Source organism: Gossypium hirsutum, chromosome A07 (assembly GCF_007990345.1).
Source record: "Gossypium hirsutum isolate 1008001.06 chromosome A07, Gossypium_hirsutum_v2.1, whole genome shotgun sequence".
NCBI lineage: Eukaryota > Viridiplantae > Streptophyta > Magnoliopsida > Malvales > Malvaceae > Gossypium > Gossypium hirsutum.
In genome coordinates, this window is record NC_053430.1 from 15,001,045 (window position 1) to 15,027,422 (window position 26,378).

Consider the following 26,378-nt stretch of genomic DNA (forward strand, 5'->3'; position numbering starts at 1 on the left):
CTTATCTCTTGAAAATTATCGTATTTAAATCTTTACACCAAGTCCAAAAAGTTTACGGTAACCTTAACACGTACTACGAGTATCGAAATCTAAATTAAAGACATATATTTTGAAAAATCCGAACACTACGGGGAAATAAGAAAAATACAACATTATAATAAAAGAGCCCACATAATGAGGGTTATTTTTTGGGGTAAATGGGAATTTAGGCCCAAGTTACCAAAGGATTTTGGGCTAAAATCGAGCCTAAAATTAGTTTCAGAAAACAAAACCTTCATCTTCTTCGTCTCGATTTCACGATTCTGTCTTTTTGGGTAAAAGGGAAAAAAAAAAAGATAAGGAAAAATGATGCGAAGTCGGTTGCTATGGTTCAGCTTAGGGTTTTCGGTGACAGCGGCTTCAATCTCTCAATTCATATATAGAGACCTTTGGACTGATCGTTACGCCCTTAAATCTGATGTACTAACATCTGTTGTGTTTTGGTTTCTGGAATTTGGAGAGGTTTTTGGTAATTGTATTGGTACAATTTGATTATAATTTATTTGTTTCTTTGAATATTTTTGCAGATGAAGGAGAAATTCGATGCTTTAGAAGCTAGGGTTTCGAATCTAGAATCCCTCCCTACGGAGAATCCAAATCCAGCTCAGGTACTTATATTTTTCTTTTTAATTAATAACTTTTAATTCTGTTTTATAATTGGTTAACTAGTTAAATTTGATGTCCAGCTTAACAATCCAGCTCAGGTTTATTTGCAAAAATAAGTTTTTAAATGTTGTGGAATGAATTTGAAATATAAACAAGAGAAAATTTGGCATAATTGCTGTAGAATTTCATCTTTTTATTTATTTGGATTTGAAATACTAATGACTTGTATAATTAACAGTGTTAATACTTTTTTTTTGGTCTTTGGGTATTATATACACAATGTACTTCCATTTCCTTTGGTCTTTGAAGTATCATCATGTTGATGCTTCAAATTTTTTATGATATATGGTGATTATATGCTTAATTTACTTCCTCATGTTGTATTGAACTCTATCATTTCAAAATTTTTATGGTATATGGCAATTATATAAATAATATACTTCCGTGTGTAGCTCAGTGTTGTTAAGGGCACAAGGGGCACTCTAGGTACTAGAACCCTTATAATGCCTCAGGCACAAAAAAAGTGCTAGCCTGAGTGATGTAAAGCGCAATATATTTATGTGCGAGTATTTGTAAGGCTGTTTGTATATATGTTTGTATGTGTGTATATCTACATATATATACATATAAAGCTTAAGATATATAACAAACTCTAAAGTATGGTCCAGTTTATCTTCAAAACATGCATTTTTTTATTGGTCAATATGCATAATTTCCTTATAGTCAATGTTGGTTGTCGAATGCTCAAAAATGCCTCACTTGAAAGGGTTTGAGGCATTTTTGTTTTATAACACTAAGGTGCAGGTGTGCACCTTGACAACACCGGAGTAGCTCAAAATTCAATGAGCTTCCTTATATACTAAAAAACGAAAAGGCTTTCATGGATTTTCCGAATTGGTAGCAGTAGTATTTTTGCTGTATCTACTCTTTTAGTTGAAATTTTTCATGATTTAGCATCACTGACATGGCAAGGATTTATCTTGCATTTTGCTCTAAGATGGGAATTTGAAGGCTTGAGAGTCTCATCAGTGTTTACATTTGAGATGCATGTTCACTCGACCTTTTTTCTTTTCTCTGGTCTCTTTTGTTCTTCTGTTATTTCTGGTCTTCTCGCTGGGCACGAAACAAGTTTTTAGCCATGAAAGGCTTTTAGAAATTAGGGTTGCCTGCAGCCAATAGGCATATTCTGGGAAAGAACTTTTTCTTTATGAATCGGGAAAGAATTTATATCTAAGCCATGAAAAGTTGCAAACAACTGCAAGGAAATGGAATTTGAGTTGGCTATGTGGGATGAGTACACTCCGATACACCTTCATACATTGCTTCTTTCAATAAGAAACTACCTGTTTCTCAATTTAATTTACATCATTTCACTAGTTCGGCATGATAGAGATTGAGCTTTCTTGGTTCATTTGGGAATTTTTTCCCCTTGAATTCACTTTTTGATTCATTGATGTCTCTAAGCTACTTAATCTCATCCTGCATTCTTCTTTCTGGCAGGTTGATGGCTAGATGTTTATTTGGGGTTCACATAACTTTTGTGCTTTGAATGTATTTGAATTTTTTTTGTTTCCTTTTTATTATATATTTGAGGTTATTGAAACTAAGAGTTCAAAGCTCTATCAACAGACGGGATCACCCGGTTGTTGGCGAATGTATTTGATTTCGAAACAAAAAGGAAAAAAGAAGATTTAAGTTACTTTTATTATGACATTTTGAAGAATGTTGTTGTAGAATGATCGTTGCCTTTTTGGAATAATGTGATTTAGATCTCCAAACCATCAAATTTTCTTAATAGAATACAACCTACTGTTATTTTCAGGGTATTAATCATTTTTGGTTTTTCATTTTTAAAGCTTGAGTTTTATGCGGATTAACAATCAAATTGCTTGATCTTGTTCGATTATGCTTGTGTACAGAGTAAAAATATATTTGATTAAGTTCCTTCTGTGTTTGAGACTCGTATTTCAACAGAATAACAAAAAAAGCTAAAAAAGAGTCTGGGTAATTAAATATATTCTCAAGGCTACACATCTAGGGTAAAATTGCAAGTAGAAACACAATATATTCATATTAGAAGGCAAACCCCAACAAGCATGTTAAGAAAAATGGAAAGCATTGTGTACTTTGTCTTCCAATCAAAGTCTGCGTTGCAAACTCAATCTGATCCAATTTCCTAACTTGTTCACCAATTGAAAATATCCATGTCTCAAAGACCTGTTAATCAGTAACGAAACAAAAGCTCCCCAAAATCCAACAAAGAATCCAGTGGCCATCCCAGTAAAAAACCACAAAGGCTCAAACAATCCTTCGTCACTTCCGCTCCTATTTTCAACATTGCTATTTTTAGGCGACTTTGGTAGCTCATCTCTAGGACATTTCTTCAACGAGGTTTCACACAGTCTTGGATTTCCTGAATATGAAGTAGCATCGAAACTCTACAGTTGAGTGCTTAAGGGAATTCTTCCAAACAAATTGTTATTTGACAAGTCCAAAACACTGAGAAAGGACAAATCGGACAAGCTCTTCTAGATTTCGCCAGACAAGTTGTTTGTTGACAAATAGTGACTCCATTGCCTTCAATTGGCCAATCTCCCTAATTATGCATCCACTCAATGTGTTTCTTGATAGATTCAGAGTAATCAACCCTTGCAGACTTGCTATTTCTTGAGGGATTTCTCCACTTAATTTGTTGGATGACAAGTCAATGCTTTTAAGTAATCCAAGAGTTCTTTGATATTCTTGTTCCACACCTTTCCATATAACTAACAGATGATCATCGAAAAAGCCACCATGTTTCACAATATTAGAATTAATATCATAAATATCAGGATAGACATACCCCAACACGATCGTTGCTATCAAGCTCCCAAGGTTAGCGATTGTGGTCAAATTGTTGAGGCATGATGGAATGCTTCTTGATATATTGTTGAGAGAAAGATCTAATACTTGAAGAAATTGTAGATGACATAAAGTTGAAGGTATGCCACCATGAAACTTATTTGATCGTAGACGAAGAACAATCAGACTCTCTAGTCTTTTCCCTATCCATGATGGAATGGTTCTAGTTAATTTGTTTTCCCCCAAATCCAAGAGTTTTAATTGGGTACAATATTCTAGGGATTGAGGTATTTCACCATATAAACTAGTGTTCCTTAGATGCAATGATCCCAACTGGTTAATTGATCCCAATGAATTAGGGATTACCCCTGACAAATTATTGTTCTCCAAATTGATAATAATAACGGCTGGTATGTAGTCCAACAATTTGGAATCTAACCCGATAACAAATTGTTAGAGAGATTAAGATAAGACAAAATAATTATCCTTCTCTATGCATAAGAAAGACAATGATCCATTGAACACGTTGTTGGATAGATCCAACATCGATAAATTAGACAAAAATTGAGGCATGTGACCATAAAAAAGATTAAAACTCAAATCCATTAAAGGGAAACTATCAAATTTTAGTGGCAGATTTGGAACTCTCCCACTAATTTGGTTGAAGCAAAGGTTCAAAAACAAGTCTTGAAGGCAAATTCTAGAATTAATCGGGAATGACATCTGAAATGTTGGAGTTGGAGATATCTAGAATTGGCTGCTTCACTCACCGTACTGCTTTCCTTCTTATTTCCTGGAAACAACTAAGCAATAAACATCCACCAGACACTTATATGAAGGTACCTTAAAAAATTAATTATATTGCTAGAATAGATATTATTAACAAAACTACTGTGAATATAACTTAAAATCAAACCTTTTTTATATATATATTTTTTGATATTTCAACAGAGTAACACACAAAAAATTTAAAAGGGAATTAGTATATATAGACTTATACCTAGGAATTAAATATATATTCAAAATTACACAATAATGGTAAATTTTATAAGTTGAAATACCATATATTAATAATAGAATAGGACTAGAAGGCAGACCTGAACAAGTAGGGTGGGAAAAATGAAGAGCATTTTATACTTTAGTCTTTCAATTAAAGTTTGCATTAAAGCTTTGCCATCTTTAATGCTATTATCAATTTGGTCGAATTTTTCAACTTGTTCACCAACTGAAAGTATTTATTTCTCCCAGACATATAAATTAATAATGAACCAAAAACTATCCAAAATCCAACAAGGAATCCAACGGCCATCCCAGTAAAAAAGCATAAAGGTTCAAAGAATTCATCATTTTTCCAGATAAGTTGTTTGATAAGTCCAAAACACTGAGAAAAGATAAAACTAGACATGCTCTTCGAGATTTCACTAGCAAGGTTGTTTGTGGACAAATTAAGTGATTCCAACACCTTCATTTGGCCAATCTTGTTAAAATTTTGACCTGCAATGCAATATCAGACCAGCATTGGAGCTGAACCAAATGAAGCAAAATCATTTTGTTTATTTGTAACTTGATTTGGTTGCTTTGTAATATGACTTCAAGTTAGTAGGAGTTGTTGTTGTTCATTTATGTTTGATGTAATAGCTGATATGTCAGCTTCTTTTAAGTGTAATTTTAACTAAGCTTAAGTCATGTATTAGTGGTAGCAGTTGGACATTAGGTAACTGTCTTATTCTATTGTATCACATATACTTTAGCCGGATGAAATGGAAAGTAAGAAAAAATCATTTCTTCCAAAAAAATTCTATTTTGTTGGTAGTTTCTTTCTGTAAGTCTCAAGTATTTAAAATTCAAACTTCTTTCATTCTTCATCTGGGTTTATTACTTTTTTGCTCTATTTTCAGATAGAGCTTCATACTTCATCCGGATTACTTGCTTCTATTTTTCTCCTCTGCTGTTAAAACCCAACAATTGGTATCAAGAGCCTGTCATCTTTGAGGGCTTCTGTTGTTGGTATTTTTCTTTGTGGAGAAAACTTAAAGAGGAAGAAGTTGAAGTTGTTTTGTTGCTGCAAGATGAGTTTTACACCACCACCACCTGTGTTTGCTGGAGAGAACTACCACATCTAGGTAGCGAAGATGAAGACATATCTTTAAGCACACGATTTGTGGAATATTGTAGAAAATGATGCTGAACCACCTCCATTGAGGGCTAATCCCACCATTGCACAGATAAGGCAACATAGTGAAGATTGTGCCAAGAAGCACAAGGCTATGGCTTGTCTGCAAAATGGAGTATTCGATGTGATTTTTACTCAGATAATGGCATGTGACTCACCAAAGCAAGCATGGGAAAAGCTAAAAGAAAAGTTTATGGGGTCAACCAAGAGAAGGTAGCAGCAACTGATCAACCTTAGGAGAGACTTTGAGAACTTGAAGATGAAAGAGTCAGAGACCATCAAGCAATACTCTGATAGGATAATGGCCATAGTCAACAACACTAGACTCATTGATGATGATTTCGGTGAGAGTAGAGTTGTTGAAAAGGTCATTACAACTCTCCCTGAGAAATTTGAGTAAAAAATCTCTTCATTGGAGGACTCGAGGGACTTATCATTCATCTCATTGTCTGAGTTGGTAAATTCCCTATATGCACTTGAGCAAAGGAGGAGCAATAGGCAGGAAGAGCACCCTAAAAAAACTTTTTAAGCAAATGCCAAAGAAAGCTCAAGTTCAAGGTATAAAAACAAGAAACCATTGCTTGACAAAATGGAGAAATCAAAAAGGGATATTGAAAAAAAGAGCTTTCCACCATGCATTCACTGCAAAAGACCACACATTTGGAGAAGAACTGTTGGCACAAACCAGATGTTCAGTGCTGGAGATGTAAACAGTTTGGTCATGTTGAGAAGGTGTGTAGAAGGTGCAAGGTCAGCAGCAAATGCAAGCTAAGGCTACTGAAGACCTTCAAGCTCAGGAAGAGCATGTTTTCTCTGCATCCTGTTATGCAACCTCAAACAAAATTAGTAAGAACTGGTTAGTTGACAGTGGTTGTTCTACATATGGCTTCAGATGAAAGGCTGTTTAAAAATCTTGACAGAAGGTTTACTTCCAAAGTCAGAGTTGAAAATTGAAAGCTTATTGAGGTCAAAGGTAAAGGAGATGCAGTGATCAGCACACATTCAGGTAACAAAGTTATTTCTAATGTACTTTATGTATCTGTCATAGAGCAAAACCTGCTTAGTGTTGGTCAGCTAATTGAGAAGGGTTATTCATTATTTTTCAAGAATAACTCCTGTTTTGTTGAGCATTCATTTGTTCAAGTACTAGTTACAGTAGCTATGACTAATAGGTGTTTTATGCTGGATGTAAATCAGCTAGAGAAGAAGGCCTATACTAGTGCTACTAACTTAGCTAGTTTATGGCATAAGAGGTTAGGCCATGTCAGTTACAAATCACTTGGTTTGCTGAATAGATTGAATTTGGTTGAAGACATGTCTAAAGTTGAGGCCAGTGATGATGTTTGTGAAGTTTGCAAGCTTGGTAAGCAGGCAAGACTACCTTTTCTAGTCAATAAGGCATGGAGAGCTCGAGGTAAGCTCAAATTAGTTCACACTAACATTTGTGGACCAATGAAGTCTTCCTCATTGAATGACAGTAAGTATTTTGTGCTGTTTATTGATGATTTCAGTAGATTCTGTTGGATCTATTTTTTGAAGCAAAAATCAAAGGTGTTTGAAGCATTCAGCAAGTTTAAAGCTCTAGTTGAGAACCAATCAGACTGCAAGATCAAAGCTTTGAGATCAGATAATGGTGCCGAGTATTTGTCCGATAAATTTCAGAAGCTGTATGAGCAAGTTGAAATTCATCATCAACTAACAACAGTTTATACTCCTCAGCAAAATAGAGTTTGTCAAAGAAAGAATCGAATAGTGCTCGATATGACCAGATGTCTGTTATTTGAAAGTAAATTGCTAAGCAAATTTTAGGCTGAAGCAGCAAACACTTTGTGTATCTGCTCAACAGGCTGTCTACTACTGCTGTCAAGGACAAAACTCCTTTTGAAGTTTGGCATGATCTCAAACCAACAGTGTTACACCTAAAGGTGTTTGGTTGTGTTTGTTGCACTCTTATACCAGCTGAGAAGAGAACCAAACTTGACAAAAGATCTATTTCTGGAATCTTTGTTGGTTACAACAGCATCAATAAGGGCTATAGGGTATTTGATCCCTCAACAAAAAAAATTTTGGTGAGTAGGGATGTGAGGTTTGATGAAGAAAAGGTTTGGAGCTGGAATGATGTAGATGCGAGGTTGATTGAAGAAGATCAGCTGGACACCAGCTTGGAACTAGCTGAAGAAGAACCAACTGATGAAGACTTTGATGAAGAACTTGTGAAAGGCACCAAAACTATTGCTGACATCTACCAAAAATGTAATATTACAATAGTTGAGCCTTCAAATTTTGAGGAATCTGCCAAGAACAAGAGTTGGAAGAAGGCCATGGAAGCTGAATTAGATATGATCTACAAGAATGACACTTGGGAATTGGTTGACAGACCGGATCAGAAGAAAGTCATATGTGTCAAGTGGGTGTTTAGAGCCAAGTACAATGCTGATGGCTCATTGAACAAGCACAAGGAAAGGCTTGTAGTGAAAGGCTATAGTCAACAATATGACATTGATTTCATGGAGACATTTGCTCCTGTAGCAAGGCTAGACACAATTAAACTTCTGTTTGCCTTGGCTGCACAGAAACAATGGAGAATTCACCAGCTCGATGTCAAGTCTGCTTTTTTGAATGGCTCTCTCAAGGAAGAAATTTTTATTGAACAACCAAAAGGGTTCAAGGTTCATGGTGAAGAGGACAAAGTCTACAAGCTGAAAAATGCCTTATATGGTCTGAAGCAGGTACCAAGGGCCTGGTGTGACAGAGTTGATGCATACCTGTTTAGCCACGGGTTTGAGAAAAATGTTAGTGAACCTACACTTTTTATAAAAAAGTCAGAGCATGAAACTTTTCTGATTGTCTCACTTTATGTGGATGGCTTACTTGTGACTGGAAGCAAAGAAGAGTTAATTAATGAGTTCAATGTGCAAATGCAAGAAGTATTTGAGATGACAGATTTAGGAGTCATGACATACTTCCTTGGCATGAAAGTGAACCAATCTAATCAAGGCATCTTCATTAGCCAACATGCCTTTGCTTTGAAGATTCTCAACAGATTTTGCATGTCCTATTGCAAAATAGTCAGCACACTAGTGGCTCGAGGGGAGAACCTAACTAGTTGTGGGAATCAAGAAAGGGTTGATGAGAAGGAATATCGAAGCTTGGTAGGTTGTTTACTTTACTTAACAACTACTAGGCCTGATATTATGTATGCTGTTAGTTTGTTGTCTAGATTTATGCATTATTGTGATGTTGTGCATTTTAAAGCAACAAAGAGAGTTCTCAGATATGTAAAGGGAACTTTGAATTATGGAGTGAATTTTGAGAAGGTAAAAGAGCTCAAATTGATAGGGTATTCAGATAGTGATTGGGCAAGGTCCATTGATGACATGAAAAGCACCTCTGGATACTTTTTTACTCTTGGCTCAGGAGTTTTCTGTTGGAGCTCAAAGAAGCAACGAACTATTGCTCAATCTATAGCTGAAGTAGAATACATTGCAGCTGCTGCAGCTGTTAATCAAGCCATTTAGCTTAGGAAACTTTTGTGTGATTTGAATGAAGAACAAGTTGAAGCAACTGAGATCAGGGTTGATAATCAATCAGCAGTTGCTATAGCTAAGAATCTAGTTTTTCATGGCAAAACTTAACATTTTAAGATTAAGTTTCATTTTGTTCGAGAGGCTGAATAATCGAGGGAGGTAAATCTGGTTCATTGCAGCTCAAAAAATCAGTTTGCTAATATTTTAACCAAGTCTCTCGGTGCTAGACGATTTGATGCTTTAAGAAGGAAGATTGGTGTTTGTTGCATATAGCCCAAGGAGGAGTGTTAAATTTTTGGCCTGCAATGCAACATCATACCAGCATTGGAGCTGAACCAAATGAAGCAGAATCATTTTGTTTATTTGTAACTTGATTTGGTTGCTTTGTAATGTGACTTCAAGTTATTAGAAGTTGTTGTTCATTTATGTTTGATGTAATAGCTGATATGTCAGCTTCTTTTGAGTGTAATTTTAGCTAAGCTTAAGTCATGTATTAGTGGTAGCAGTTAGACATTAGGTAATTGTCTTATTCTATTGTATCACATATACTTTAGCCGGATGAAATAAAAAGTAAGAAAAATTCAGTTCTTCCAAAAAATTTCTGTTTTGTTGGTAGTTTTTTTCTACAAGTCTCAAGTCTTTGAAATTCAAACTTCTTTCATCATTCATTTGGGTTTATTACTTTTTTGCTCTATGTTCAAACAAAGCTTCATACTTCATCCAGATTACTTGCTTCTGTTTTCCTCCTCTGCTATTAAAACCCAATAAATCTCACTAGTTATACTTTCTTTTAACATGTTTCTTGATATATTCAGTGCAATCTACCCTTTCAAACTTGCTATTTCTTGAGGGATTCCCCCACTTTTTGTTGCACGCCAAGTCAATGATCTTCAATAGTCCAGGGTTTTTCACATATTCTTGTTCCATAGCTTTCCATATAACTAATAGATGGTCATCGAAGGCGCCACCATATGCCCAAATTTTGGAATTATTGTCCTCTGTGTCATCGATGTCAACATAATAATACATCAACTAGATTGTTACTTCCGAACTTCCAAGGGGAGCCATAACAGTCAAATTTCTGAGGCATGAAGGAATGGTTCCTGAGATATTGTTGAGAGAAAGATCCAATACTTGAAGAAACTATTAGCAACATAAAGTTGAATGTATGTCTCCATTAAACTCATTCGATCATAGACAAAGAAAAATCAAATTCTCCAGTCTTTCTCCTATCCATGGTGGAATGATTCGACTAAAATTGTTATCCTTTTGTCTGTTGCAACAATAATATGCCATTGTCTTGTTCTTTTTTTTATCTGATTATTGTGCGTGGATTGTGGAAAACTAATAAATTAGAGAATTAAATTACATGCTCTCATTCAATTAAACTAGTTTATCAAATAAAAAATAAGTTTAACTCCTACATTCTTCGAGTTTGAAATTAAAATTAATTTGTGATTCTATTTTTTAATTTTGAAAAATTGATTAAGTTCCAAAAAAACTCAACCCAATCATTAAGATATTTGATTCCTAAATAATTAGTTCAGTACTTTATATGTTGTCACCATAGTTTAATATATATTTGAGGTTATTGGAATTTAAGAATCCAGAACTGTTACAAGTTGACCAACCATGCAACTGTTACAGCCTTGGTGCTTGCAAAATCTGCTCGAATGCATGCTGCTTAGGCTTAGTACTTTTGTTACGTCATTTCGTTGAAAATGATAGGTGCTGATTGACATAATCAGTTTGAGTACAAGTTAAGTTTTACTAGTTTCCAAGTCATTTAAGTGGATTGTTTTCTTGTTGAATTGATAAGCTGATAGTTTCATACTTTCTATGCTGCACGTTTGTGTTTCTTTGTTCTCTGTTCTTCTTTGACAAAACCACTGACAATTGGTATCTAGAGCTCCCATGGTTAGCCATTGTGGTCAAATTGTTGAGCCATGATGGAATGCTTTCTGATATATTGTTGAGAGAAAGATCCAATACTTGAAGAAATTGTAGATGATGTAAAGTTGAAAGTATGTCACCATGAAACTTATTTGGTCGTAAATAAAGAATAATCCGACTCTCTAGTCTCACCCCTATCCACGGTGGAATGATTCCAATTATTTTGTTCTCCCCCAAATCCAAGAGTTTTAATCTGGAACAATTTTTTAAGGATTCAGATATTTCACCATACAAACTAGTGTTCCTTAATCGCAATGATCCCAACTGCTCAATTGATCTCAAAGAATTGAGGAATGCTCCTAACAAATTATTGTTCTCTAAATTGATAGTAGATAATTACTGGTATAGTGGTATGTAGTCCAACAATCTAGAATTTGGCCCGATAACAAATTACTAGAGAGATCAAGATAAGACAAATAACTATTCTTCTCTGGGCATAAGAAAGACAACGATCTATTGAACATGTTATTGGACAGATTCAACACTGTCGAATTAGACACGAATTGAGGTATGAGACCATAAAAAAGATTCGAACTCAAATCCGTTAAAGGGTAAGTATCAAATTTTAGCGGCAGATTTGGAACTCTCTCACTGATTTAGTTGAAGGAAAGGTTTAAAAGCAGGAGTCTTGAAGGCAAATTCCAGAACCAATTAGGGATGACGTCTAAAATGTTGGAATTGGAGATATCTAAATGGAAGAAATTCTTTCAGTAAGAAGTTGCAGCCAATGGTCATATTCTGGGAAAGAATCTGTGTAAACCATGAAAAATTGTGAACAACTTTGACCTGAAAAAGTTGTTAGGAAATGGAATTTGATCTGTTTATGTGGGGCGAATGTACTTATACCAAAGTGTTAGTGTCAGATAATGGCATGTTCAAAACTAATTTTTGGCCGAGAATGGCTTTTGATAGTTAAAGTTGCAGGCAATGGTCATATTCTGGGAAAGAATCTATATGTAGGGCATGAAAAATAGTGAACAATTTTGACATGAAAACGTTGCAAGGAAATGGAATTTGATCTGTCTATGTGGGAAAGTTTCAGTAAGAGTGTACTTATACACTCTGATACACCTTCATTTATTGCTTCTTTCATTAAGAAACTTAAGAGTGTACTTATACACTTTGATACACCCTCATTTATTACTTTTTTCATTAAAAAAATTTGTTTTTTAACTTAATTTACTTTGTTGCGCTATGATAGAGAATGAACTTTGTTGGTTCATTTAGGAATTTTGTTTCCTTGAATTCACTTTTTGATTCATTGATGTCTCTAAGCTACTTATCTCATCCTGTATACTTTCTGGCAGGCTGATGGCTAGATTTTTATGTAGACTTCAGATATTATATATCGATACAGCAACAGTGAGTATCACTTGAAATTAAACATTTTTTTACAAATGTTTTGATATACCAAAATAATAACACACACAAAAAAAAGAGTCCATATATATTCATGGGAAATTAAATATATATTCAAGATTACACACAACTATGATAAAACACATAATATATTAAAATTAGCATAAGACTAGGAAGCAGACCCCAACGAGTAGGGAGAGAAAAATGGAGAGCATTTTATACCTTAGTCTTTCAATCGAAGTCTTTGTTGCAATTTGACCGTCTCCAATGCCATTGTCAATCTGATCCAATCTCCCAGTTTATTCACTAGCCGAAAGTATCTATCTCTCCAAGACCTGTTAATCAATAACGAACCGAAAACACCCCAAAATCCAACAAGAAATCCAACTGTCGTTCCAGTAAAAAACCACAAAGGCTCAAATAATTCTTCATCACTTTCAGTGATAATTTCAGTACCGCCATTGTTAGGTGATTTTGGTGACTCATCTCCAAAACATTTGTTCAACGGGTCTCCGCACAATCCTGGATTCCCTGCATAACAAGTAGCATTGAAGCTTTGCAATTGAGTGCTTAAGGGAATTTTTCCAGACAGATTGTTGTTTGATAAGTCCAAAACACTGAGAAAGAATAAATCAGACATGCTCTCTGAGATTACACCAGATAGATTGTTTGTTGACAAATCGAATGATTCTAATGCCTTCAATTGACCAATCTTCTTAATTATACTTCCCTTCAACATGTTTCTTGAAAGATTCAAACTAATCAACCCATGTAGACTTGCTATTTCTCTAGGGATTTCCCCACTTAATTTATTGCACGCCAAGTTAATGACTCTCAATAATCCAAGGGTTTTCCCATATTCTTGTTCCACACCTTTCCATATAACTAATATATGATCATCGAAGATGCCATCTATAGTGGTAGTGAAATGATTGTCCTGTTGGATCTAAGTGCTACAGCAGCAAGCTTCAACAGAATGCTTGTCGAGCAAGTCTCGTGACTTGCAGCAGAAACAAAGCAGAAAACTCAAATAGATTTTGAAGCAAAACTAAAAATGGAGAGCATATGGATGAAAACTTGTTGAATTCATTCTTAAAAACTGAATATGGCTCAAAGCCAATATATAAACAAGCTTACAACTTGACAAAACAGTAGGTTAACCTAAACTTCACCTACTACCACTAACAAACTTAGTAACTTGAGCTAATTAACTTGTACAAATCAACAAAGCTGATTAATCAGCTCAATCACCATCAATTTTACATCAAATATAAACCTAACATAGTTGAAATACAACTAAGTTACATTGCATTAACTTAAAAATACAAAATAAGTGAAAACACAGCTTGCTGGCTTGATGAACTTGCAGCTTCTGCATGTAGTGCCCTCGATAGTCTTGGTTGCTGCATGCTGACCATTGCTTCAACATGTCCCCTATGTCATAATCAACAAAATAATTATAGCCGAACTCGATTTTTGCTTCTGAGCTCTCAAGGTCAGCCATGGCGGTCAAATTGTTAAAGCATGATGGTATGATTCCTGATATATTGTTGAGAGAAAGATCCAATACTTGAAGAAACTGTTGTTGACATAGACTTGTAGGCATGTCACCGTGGAACTTATTTGATCGTAAACGTAGAACAACCAAGTTCTCAAGTCTTTCTCCTATCCATGGTGGAATGGTTCCAGTTAATTTATTTTCCCCTAGATCCAAAAGTCTTAATCGAGTACAACTTTTCAAAGATTGAGGGATTTCACCATGCAAACTCGTATTCCTTAAACGCAATGATTGCAGCTCCAAAAGCTAAGCCAATGAACTGGGTATTACCCCTGACAAATTATTATCCTCCAAATTGGTAATAATTATAGCCAACATTCTGAACCAACAATCAGGAATGCCTCCCGATCACTAATTGTTGGACAGGTCAAGCAAAGTCCAACCATCCGTTGTGCATAAGAAAGACAATGATCCATTGAATTTGTTGTTGGATAGATTCAACACTGATGAATTAGACGAAAATTGAGGTATGGGACCATAAAAAAGATTCGAATTCAAATCTATTACTAGGGAAAATTCAAATTCTAGTAGTATATTTGAAAGTTTACCGCCGATTTGGTTGAAGGAAAGGTTTAAAAACTTGAGGCTTGAAGGCAAATTCCAGAACCAATCGGGGATGGCATCTGAAATGTTTGAGTTGGAGATATCTAAATGGGAGAAATTAGCTTGCTTTTTAAGCCAATTGGGAAATTGGGGGCCAAACTCGCTGGAAGCCAATCCAATAAAATTAAGTTGAAGCGGAGGGATCCAATCAGAGCTGGGATGGAATGACAAAGAATTAAAAGATATGGACAGACGTTGCAATTTGGCAAGATTAGAAAGATGAGCTTCAGAAATGACACCATGCAAAGAGTTGTAGGAGACATCTAAGAGCACAAGTTGAGATATTTCCCCAATGCTCAAGGGAAGAGGCCCTTCGAATCGGTTTCCTTTAAGATATAATTTTCTCAAAGATGATAATCTTGAAAGATCAGGCAATGGCCCAGTGAATCGATTTTCCTCCAAAGTCAAAACACTGAGCTTTGAAAAGTCTCCAAAGTTGTCTTCGAAATGGCCGCTCAATTAGTTATATCCAACATCTAATTCTCTCAAAGATGAAAATCGTACGAAATTGGGCAATGATCCATTGAAATTGTTAGAAGTCAATAACAACTTCTCCAGAGAATCCTTGGCACATCCACTCAAGTTCTTCACAGCAACGGTGAGAGTTCCACTGAGAATGTTTCCCTGTAAGTTTAATTCTTCTAAAGTGCAGAGATTGCCCAAGGTTTGTGGTATTCCACCTTCTAAATTAGTTTGCTCGAAATTAATGCGTTCAAGAGATGGCATGTTGTCAAAAGTATCTGGAATCGAACTCAGAAAATAATTATAAGAGAGATCGAGTTCAACCAAGTTTTGACTTATATTCAACAATAGAGGAAAAGTCGAATGACGCGAAGGAATGGATGAACTCAGGTGAAGAATAGATAAAGAATTTGAAATATTAAAATGGGAAAGAGATGAACGATCTGTTGAAAAGTCAACAAAGGTAGGAAGCAACTTGTTAAAAAGGTTGAGCAAGTTGCACCGAATGTTGAAAAGTTGAATGGGATAATTGCAATTTTGGTCCCTAATTTTTTAGGCCATTTGCAAGTTAGTCCCTGAACTTCAACTATAAATAGGCCTTTTCATTTTTCATTTCAACCATCCCAACCAATCTTTCTCTCTTAGTTTTCTCTCTTCTCCCATTTGAGAATTCTTAAGGAATTCTATTTGTTTGTAATATTTTGGAGATAGTAAAGTTATCATCTGGTGTTAGTGCCCGAGGACGTAGGTATAATTTACCGAACCTCGTTAAAACTCTTGTGTTCTTTTTGTCCTATTTTTCTTTCAATATTTGAGGGTATAATAGTAGTATTTAATTGTGCTATTAAATTACTATAGAAGGGATATTCTGTCTAAGGAAAGACTTGGTATTTAAGAGATCCATGTGATCCACCTCTCTTCCCTGGGAATTGAACTTTGTGTGATTTTTTAGTACAATAATTTACACGCTTCCGACCCTATTGGAACAACAAGTGGTATCAAGAGCCGAAGGTTAATCGTAGTATGCTCTGTGGTTGCAGTTTAAACTGATCTTCCACATCAGAAAAGATTTCCTTAGGTATATTGAAAGATTATGGAGAAAACGGTCGGTGTAGGAGCTTCAACATCGTCCATGTGGACAAGACCGACAATTGCAAATGCAAGATTGGCCGTGGAGATCTTTGATGGCACGGGCCATTTTGGTATGTGGCAAAGTGAGGTTCTAGATGCCCTTTTTCAACAGGGTCTAGACATTGCCATTGATGAAGAGAAACCAGATGATGTACAGGAGAAAGATTGGAAGGCGATCAATCGGTTGGCATGTGGCACAATTCGATCATGCCTTTCTCGAGAGCAGAGGTATGCTTTTTCAAAGGAGACTTCTGCAAATAAGTTGTGGGTGGCACTTGAAGAAATTTTTTTGAAGAAAAACAGTCAAAATAAGCTCCACTTGAAGAAAAGACTGTTTCGCTTCACATACGTCCCAAGTACCACAATGAATGATCACATCACCAAATTTAATCAGTTAGTCACTGATTTGCTGAATATGGATGAGACATTCAAAGATGAAGATTTGGCTTTGATGCTGTTGGGGTCACTTCCTGAGGAGTTTGAGTTCCTAGAAACTACTCTACTTCATGGCAGGAGTGATATATCTCTGAGCGAAGTCTGTGCGGCCTTATACAGTTATGAACAGAGAAAGAATGACAAACAGAAAAACTCAATCAGAGATACAGAAGCTTTAGTAGTCCGAGGTCGTTCATACACTCGGAAGAAAACTCAAAAGGGGAGATCAAAGTCAAAGTCCAGACTCGGGAAAGATGAATGTGCTTCTTGTCATGAGAAAGGCCACTGGAAGAAAAATTGTCCAAAGCTGAAGAATAAGGGAAAAGCTGCTGTAGATGCTTGTGTTGCAAAGCATGATACTAGTGACTCTGAACTATCACTGGTTGCATCATCATCGTCGTTCTATTCAGATGAGTGGATATTGGATTCGGGTTGTACCTATCATATGTCCCCTAACCGGGAGTGGTTCTCTGATTTAGTAGAACTAAATGGAGGAGTTGTTTATATGGGCAATGACAATGCCTGTAAAACTGTTGGGATAGGTTCAATCCAATTAAAGAATCAAGATGGATCAACCAGAGTTCTGACTGATGTTCGGTACGTGCCCAGTTTGAAGAAAAATCTCATCTCATTGGGAGCCTTAGAATCCAATGGTTCAGTTGTTACTATGAGAGATGGGATTTTGAAAGTGACATCTGGCGCACTTGTGATATTGAAGGGCATCAAGAAAAATAACTTGTATTACTACCAAGGTGGTACAGTTATTGGAGCAGTCGCTGCAGCTTCCGGTAACAAAGACTTGGACTCAATGCAGTTGTGGCATATGAAGTTGGGACATGCCAGCGAAAAATCCTTGCAAATTCTGGCAAAGCAATGATTGCTGAAAGGTGCAAAGGCTTGCAAATTAAAATTTTGTGAGCATTGTGTTCTGGGAAAGCAAAAGAGAGTGAAATTCGGCACTGCTATCCATAATACAAAAGGTATTTTGGAATATATTCACTCAGATGTGTGGGGGCCTTCCAAAACACCTTCGTTGGGAGGAAAACACTACTTTGTTACTTTTGTTGATGACTTTTCCAGAAGAGTTTGGGTGTATACCATGAAAACTAAAGATGAAGTGCTTGGAGTTTTTCTTAAATGGAAAACTATGATCGAAAACCAGACTGGCAAGAAAATCAAGCGGCTTAGGACGGACAATGGAGGGGAATATAAAAGTGATCCGTTCTTCGATGTGTGCCAAGAGTATGGTATTGTTCGACACTTCACAGTTAGGGATACACCACAACAGAATGGAGTGGCAGAGCGTATGAATCGAACATTGCTGGAGAAAGTTCGATGTATGTTGTCCAATGCTGGGTTGGGCAAGCAATTTTGGGCTGAGGCTGTGACATACGCTGGCCATCTTGTTAATCGTTTGCCATCATCTGCATTAGAAAGAAAAACTCCTATGGAGGTATGGTCTGGAAAACCGGCTACAGATTATGATTCCTTACATGTGTTTGGATCCACTGCATATTACCATGTGAAGGAGTCAAAGTTAGATCCGAGGGCAAAGAAAGCTCTCTTTATGGGAATCACTTCTGGAGTGAAGGGATTTCGTCTTTGGTGCTTAAGCACAAAAAAAATGATCTGTAGCAGAGATGTTACCTTTGATGAATCTGCCACATTGAAAAATGTAGCAGATAAAGATATTCAGACGAGCAATACTCCACAGCAGGTGGAGTGTACTCCAAAACAGGTGGAGTTTGAGCAGATGGGGATTTGCCCAGTTAATAAGTCTAATTCTCCAGCCACAATGGAGGAATTAGAGGTTGAAGAGGTTCTGACCCAAGAACCACTAAGTACACCAGAACCAGTTGCAGTTGCAAGGCCACGGAGAGAAATTCGTAAACCTGCTCGATTTACTGATATGGTGGCCTACGCCCTTCCCGTTGTTGATGATATTCCTATCACTTATCAAGAAGCAATGCAATGCTTAGAAAGTGATAAATGGAAAAGCGCCATGGATGAAGAAATGCAGTCTCTCCGGAAGAACAATACTTGGGAGTTGGCGCAATTACCGAAAGGTAAAAGGGCAATCGGATGCAAGTGGGTATTCGCAAAGAAAGATGGATCTCCTAGCAAGAAGGATATTCGCTACAAGGCAAGATTGGTAGCTAAAGGCTACGCTCAGAAGGAGGGAATTGACTACAATGATGTATTTTCCCCTGTTGTGAAGCATTCCTCCATTAGAATTTTTTTGGCCTTGGTAGCACAGTTGAATTTGGAGCTAGCTCAACTTGATGTTAAGACGGCTTTCTTGCATGGTGAGTTAGAAGAGGAGATCTATATGACTCAGCCAGAAGGATACACAGATGCTGGTGGTAGAAATTGGGTTTGTAAGCTTAACAAATCGCTATATGGATTGAAGCAATCCCCGAGGCAGTGGTACAAGCGATTTGATAGCTTTATGAGAAGGCAGAAGTACACAAGAAGCAAATATGACAATTGTGTGTATTTGCAGAAGCTGCATGACGGATCTTTCATTTATCTACTTTTGTATGTTGATGATATGTTAATCGCTTCGAAGAGCCAAAATGAGATAGATAAGCTGAAGGCTCAGTTGAATCAAGAGTTCGAGATGAAAGATCTAGGTGAGGCCAAGAAGATTCTCGGCATGGAGATAAGTAGAGATAGACAGAGAGGCAAGCTTTGTTTGAATCAGATGCAATATCTGAAAAAGGTATTACAATGTTTTGGTGTAAATGAAAACACAAAACATGTAAGTACCCCACTTGCTTCTCATTTGAAACTTAGTGCTCAATTATCTCCGAAAACTGAAGAAGAAAGAGAATATATGGCAAAAGTCCCATATGCTAATGCAGTTGGGAGTTTGATGTATGCGATGGTGTGTACGAGGCCTGACATTTCACAAGCTGTTGGAGTTGTGAGCAGGTATATGCATGATCCTGGAAAAGGACATTGGCAAGCTGTGAAATGGATTCTACGGTATCTTCGAAAAACCGTAGATGTTGGTTTAATTTTTGAACAGGATGAAGCACTTGGTCAGTTTGTAGTTGGATATGTTGATTCTGACTTTGCTGGTGATTTAGATAAACGTCGTTCAACTACGGGGTATCTGTTTACTCTTGCCAAAGCCCCAGTGAGTTGGAAGTCTACCTTACAGTCTACAGTAGCTGTGTCTACTACAGAGGCAGAATATATGGCAGTTACAGAAGCTGTTAAGGAGGCTATTTGGCTTAATGGATTATTGAAAGACTTGGGAGTTGTTCAAAGTCACATTAGTCTATATTGTGACAGTCAGAGTGCTATTCATTTAGCGAAAAATCAAGTCTATCATTCAAGAACCAAGCATATCGACGTAAGATATCACTTTGTGCGGGAAGTCTTTGAAAAAGGAAAAATTCTACTTGAGAAGATTCCGACAACAGATAATCCCGCAGATATGATGACCAAGGTGATAACAACAATCAAGTTTAATCATTGTTTGAACTTGATTAACATCCTGAGAATTTGAGCACCTTTAGGTGTATGGCGCTTGAGAGCGCATTTGGAGGCACTACAAAAGATAGCTTTATCGAATTTGGGGAGTTGAAGGAAGTATGTGAAGATGTGATTATCCTAATCAAATCTTCAAGGTGGAGATTGTTGAAAAGTCAACAAAGGTAGGAAGCAACTTGTTAAAAAGGTTGAGCAAGTTGCACCGAATGTTGAAAAGTTGAATGGGATAATTGCAATTTTGGTCCCTAATTTTTTAGGCCATTTGCAAGTTAGTCCCTGAACTTCAACTATAAATAGGCCTTTTCAGTTTTCATTTCAACCATCCCAACCAATCTTTCTCTCTTAGTTTTCTCTCTTCTCCCATTTGAGAATTCTTAAGAAATTCTATTTGTTTGTAATATTTTGGAGATAGTAAAGTTATCATCTGGTGTTAGTGCCCGAGGACGTAGGTATAATTTACCGAACCTCGTTAAAACTCTTGTGTTCTTTTTGTCCTATTTTTCTTTCAATATTTGAGGGTATAATAGTAGTATTTAATTGTGCTATTAAATTACTATAGAAGGGATATTCTGTCTAAGGAAAGACTTGGTATTTAAGAGATCCATGTGATCCACCTCTCTTCCCTGGAAATTGAACTTTGTGTGATTTTTTAGTACAATAATTTACACGCTTCCGACCCTATTGGAACAACACGATCGACCTCTGGAAGGCTACAATGTTCAAAGTGTAAAACTGAGAGGGAAGTATGACATTGAATAACTTGGAGCCAGTTTGTAGCTTTTTCAAAACTAGCGTGACTGATTTTCAGCAATTTCAAAGAAGAAAGTAGGAAAGCCATTCAAGGTTGTCGGATGTCAATGATTGTTCAAAATCATCTCTACTGAGGTCAAGATAAAACAGCCTGGAAAGGTTCCCAAGCTGGTAAGGAATGAACCCAGTCAGAGGATTGTCTGAGAGATTGAGGTATGTAAGCTCAGCAAGTGAACCAATGAACTCTGGTATTTTTTCAAAGTAATTCAAAGAGAGGTCCAAGTGACTCAAGTGCTTTAACTCAAGCAAAGAAGTGCCAATCTCACCTGAAATTGACGTCCACCTGCCACCAAAGATACCGTAAATGATTCTGGGACGGAGGTTCAGCATGACAACATGGCCGGTCATGTTGTCGCAGCTGATACCTTTCCACTTGCAACACTTTTCTTCTTTGCTCTTTTCTCTGCTGCAATGCACCTCACACTCTGATTTTTGACACCCATGCCGAAACCAACAGCAAATAGCTCGAACAGAAGCGCAAGCAATAGGTGAAAATGGAAATGAGCTCCTCTACCTTTCATGAAGACACAAAATTAATGGCAACAATGCACTCTGAAACGATAGTTCCAAAGAGAGCCTGTAGCTGATAAGTAATCCGTTAATTTGTGGTATAGCTTTTTAAATCAATAAATCGCCCACTCATCTTGACCGTTGCTATCCCTAAAGCAAGTCAAGAAAATAGCCATTCTGGTAGTGTGAGGACAAGGTGCCGCCCCCCTTGGCCTATACTCCACACGTTAGATATAGGAATTGCATATATAAATTCCATTCGTTGAAACTTGGAACTTCCATTCTGTCGTTATCTACATTCATGGAATGTGTCCATCAAGAAACACCCTTCTTGTTTCCTGGAAACTACTAAGGAATAAAGACCCATCAACATTTAGTTGTTCCAAATTTGCTGTCAAATTTGGTTGCTTCACCCACATTTGTATCAACAGTCAGGCTTTCCATGTTGTTTCCAGGCAACCAAGGAATAAGGATGGCAAACAAGCTATTGTTCCTCAAATGCAGTGATCCAACCTGCTCTATCTTAAAAAAATTGTTGATTTTTGCATAATATGCTTCAAAATTATGGTATTTTGGGATTACGTACATAATATACTTCCCTCTGTGTATCACAAAACTCAAGTGGACTAATTACACCACACATTACAGTTCAAATTTCAAAATATTCTAATTGAAGCATTAAAATATTTAAACATAAAATTTTAAATAAAAAAATAAACGCCCCACTCATCACATCTGTTGCTATCCATAAAACAAGTCAATCAACGACCCGTAAATCGGACGAAAGTACCCCTTAAGCGTATCTTTCACATGTTCGGAATTGCAGATATATTTTTTAATTTTTTTAACTTATTAAAAATGTTTTTTGAAAAAAATATAATATTAAAATATTAAATAATAATAACTTAAATATTAATTTTTTAAAAAATAAAAAAACTTGTTAAAATATATTTAACAGTTTTAAAACATATTTAAAAGTTTATTGTTAATTAAAAATACTTTATTTTTACTTTATTTTTTGCCAATTTTTTTATTTGATTTTAATTAAAAATTATTTAAAATTTTAAGTATTAATACAAACACACATCATGTTTATTGTACAAATAGAAAAAGAATAAACAAATATATGGTTGGTTTTTTTAAAAGGAATTAATTTTATTAACTCTCTATGATTGTATTGAATACGGTAAATTTTCTGTTTTTAATATATTTAAAATTAATTTTAATTATTTTAATATCAAAATGAAAATTGGGCAATGATCCAACTAATAATTAATATGTTTATTGGCATAGTTTTGAAGATTTCCTTAAAAACAAAATTCGATGAAATTGAAACGAATGAAAAAAATTAGAGTTAATTGAGTTGACAAATTTTATTTTATCATTCTAGCTCAATTTGAAATTTTCTCGAATCGAATTGAATCAAATTAAATATATTTGTTTGAGTTAAATTAAAAAAAATAACTTTGGGTCCTAGTAGTTACTGCCACTTACCGTAATCAAATTTGTTATTAACTTTCATCCCCTCATAATTTAATTTATTACAGGTTAACTTCTTTGCTTGCTTAGTTGCTTTAATTATCTTTTAATTCTTGTCATCATATATTTTGAAATTAAAAAAATATATTAAATGCAAAAAAATGATTTTTTAATAAAAATTATTTTAAAGATAAAATATGAAATTGATACCAATAGAAAATTTTAATATGAATATTTTATGAAATCGTTAATAATTCAATTATAACAGAAATTGATAAAGATTCAACACGATTAAACAATTTAATAAAATAAATAATATAAATGTTCAATAATAAAAATAGTAGACAAAAATTCAAAAAAAAAGTTAGGGTTTAGGAGAAAATAAAAGTTTTGGCTAAAGCAAAAAAAAAAAAAAGGGTTTATAAGGAAAGTAAAAGGAAAAAGTTTTTGGGGTTTAAGAGAAGTACAAGTTTTAGATAGAGAATAAAAGGAAAAAAATTTTGAGGGTTTGAGGGGGAAGTAAAAGGGTTTGAGAGGAGGGGTAGGGGAAATGGAAGTAAAATAATTTGATATTTAATTTATTTGAATTATTCAAATTTGAAAATTTAACTTGATTCAAACTTAAAATTTTTAAAAAAATTGGGTTGATTCGATTAATTCAATTCAAATAATTCAAAATTCAAACTTTTTTTATGATTTTTTGAGTCGAATCAAATTTTGCTCATTCCTAAAGAAAAGTCGGTTGACTAGAGCTCACAAAAAATTTGAAGCTTCGAATCAACGAATATTATATATATATGAGCCCACACGAAAGATCCATCGATATTAATTGTTTCTATTTGAGATAATATAATTTTTTGGCCATTCAATTTGTAATTAAGTCTACTTTAGTACTTGTATTTCTTTTTAATTTTTTTGGTACCTGAACTTGATAATTAGATCTATTTTGGTCCTTGAATTTAAATTCTGTTAAGATTTGATAATGTGACTAATGTTCTTGAAACAAGACTGGATTGATATGTCGGGCTGATTAGATCGAGAATCGACTGGTATATTGGTCTGAACAAAGTGGTTGAATTAATTGAATCGAAAATTGCTCAAAATCTATAAAAATCACAAATGGAGATAAAACTAGTTGAACAATTTGAACCGATTTGATAAATTTTTTTTATCTTTCTTAAAGTTTTTATGAATTTTTAATTATTTATTTAATTATTGTTGGTCTAGCAAACTAGTAGTTGAACAATTTGAATTGATTTCATAAATTTTTTTATTTTTAAAGTTTTTATGAATTTTAATTATTTATTTAATTATTGTTGGTCTAGCAATTGAATCGATCAAATCGATTAAAAAAAGTATGAGTCAAATATGTGTAGATACTCTAGCAATTGAATTCTAATCAAATTATAATTAATGATGGACTAATTAGAATTTGATTAGAACTAATATACCAAGGTTATAAATATTAGGGTTATGGTCCCAAATTATACACAACACATCTTTTCTAGTATCCCATCATTAGGAAAGAGAGAGTAGATATTCTCTGAATTTCTTGTGTGCTAATTTGGAAGATCAAAATCCAAGATCCAGAAAATTTCAAGGAATTCATGGATTTAGGTACGCTTCCGCATATAGTTCTGTTATTTATTTATTCTTAATGATTTGACATGATAGATCCTGGTTTGCAGTTCTAATTTTATATTAGATACTATTTAAAATTCTATCAGTTCAACCATCGAATCGGTTATTAGAATATTGTATGCGACACTTTAAGATTGCATCACGACATCATTTGAAAATTTATATAATTTTTTTAATTTTCAAGTAATGATGTGGGATAATCTCAAAATTCCGTATCATTAAATATTTTATATTATTTTAAATTCATGAACAAAAAAATTCTAGTTATCAAGTTTAACTAGCAAAATAGATAATAAAAAAAAAAAAAGGTGCAGACACCTAAGCTTCACTGAACACCCAAACAATCTATTGTTCTTCAAACGCAACCATCCAACTTGCTCTAATCTTTAAAAAATGTTGATACTAGAAAAATTTTCTACCTGTGGAGATTATATGCGTAATATACTCCATAATTATGGTATATTGACGGGTTAATTGCACCATAAGTCTTCCAGATAAAGTTCAAAATATTAAAATGGAGTTCAAATTTCAAAAGATTCTAGTTGAGGTATCAATGTATATAATCCATTAATTGGCATAATCTTTTGAATCCAAAAAATTGTCTCACTCATCACGCCTGTTGCTATCTCTGTAAAACACGTCAAGCAACGAGCGTAGTCTGTAAGTCGGACAAGAAGGGTCCCCCTAAGCATAGAGTCCACACGTTGGAGATGGGAATTGCAGATATAATTTCCCCTCGTTGAAACTTGGAACTTCGATTCTATATGGCTAGTTACATTGTGGAAAGTGTGTTCACCACAAAATGTAACTTAATCCTTTCGTTAATTGCTGTTTACATATTAGCATGGACAAATATCACTCGCTAGTTTCATACATTTTCTTAATAGCATGCAACATTGAGATATTTTCAGGGTATTAATCATCTTTGGTTTTTTCATTTTTAAAGCTTGAGAATGCTTGATCTTGTTGAATTATGCTTGTGTACAGAGTAAAAATACTTTTGATTCCCATAATTTAATTCCAAATTTAGTCAATCTATGTTTGAGATTTGTATATCAACATAATAACAAACAAAAAAAAAAAAATTGTTGATACTTGCATAATGTTTCGTCTGTGGAGATTATATGCTTATTGTACTTCCATTTGCAATATCAAGTCGACCTCTACTGTGTAGATATTTCAAAATTATGATACATTGGGATTATATGAACAGTAGTCGCAATTTGGTAAGATTATGTAGGTAATTGATTTTAAGAGAACATTCAAAGAGTTCATATTGGTAGCTGTAAGGAGTATTTCTGCTGTACCTACTCTTTTTTTTTTTTTTTATGAATAAAAACTGGGTTGTATTAATCAGAAAGGAAACCATAACTTGTTCCTAAGAAAATAAAGCATGGCCCAAACATACACAGGCCTATTAAAATACTAATAAAGAACAAATGAAACGACAAAAGAAAGGAAAGGTAACCCAGCTTTAAGAGCTGTCATTTCTAAATCCTTTTGAAAAAATCTTCTTTCTCAATTGTAGCAGCTCCTGGAGAAGATCAATCGTCTGACAAAAATAAATGGTTCTCTTCTCAATCTTAAACCTTCGGTTCTTCTTCAACACCATCCGCGATCGACTTCAGCTATTGTAATATCCGGACCATTATTTCTCTGGGCAAGGTGAGTGGTATTCTTCATTTTTAAACCCCTTGTTGCCAGTATGTGCGCATGCTCATTAACTGTTCGTTTGACATGTTGAAACTTA

At 35.0% G+C, this 26,378-nt stretch overlaps 2 protein-coding genes and 1 pseudogene across 3 annotated transcripts; 1 reads left to right on the top strand and 2 right to left on the bottom strand.

Annotated features, from left to right (window-relative positions):
* Positions 1-226: 226 nt before the first annotated feature.
* Positions 227-2,358, top strand: LOC107933976 (uncharacterized). Of its 2 annotated transcripts, none has more exons than XM_016866302.2 (3): positions 227-459; positions 567-647; positions 2,146-2,358. In XM_016866302.2, the coding sequence occupies exons 1-3, from the start codon at positions 346-348 to the stop codon at positions 2,155-2,157; spliced, it is 207 nt and encodes a 68-aa protein (XP_016721791.1). In that variant the 5' UTR covers positions 227-345; the 3' UTR covers positions 2,158-2,358. The 2 variants fall into 2 exon arrangements, with proteins under 2 accessions (XP_016721791.1, XP_016721790.1); XM_016866301.2 differs by lacking the exon at positions 2,146-2,358 and adding an exon at positions 726-938 and having other exon boundaries at positions 263-459.
* A 10,279-nt stretch (positions 2,359-12,637) lies between these two features.
* Positions 12,638-15,115, bottom strand: LOC107933990 (receptor-like protein EIX2; annotated as a pseudogene).
* A 5,886-nt stretch (positions 15,116-21,001) lies between these two features.
* On the bottom strand, positions 21,002-21,346 carry LOC107933987 (receptor-like protein 37). Its single transcript, XM_016866310.1, has one exon. It carries the CDS (start codon positions 21,344-21,346, stop codon positions 21,002-21,004), a length of 345 nt encoding a protein of 114 aa, XP_016721799.1.
* Between the last annotated feature and the right edge of the window lie 5,032 nt (positions 21,347-26,378).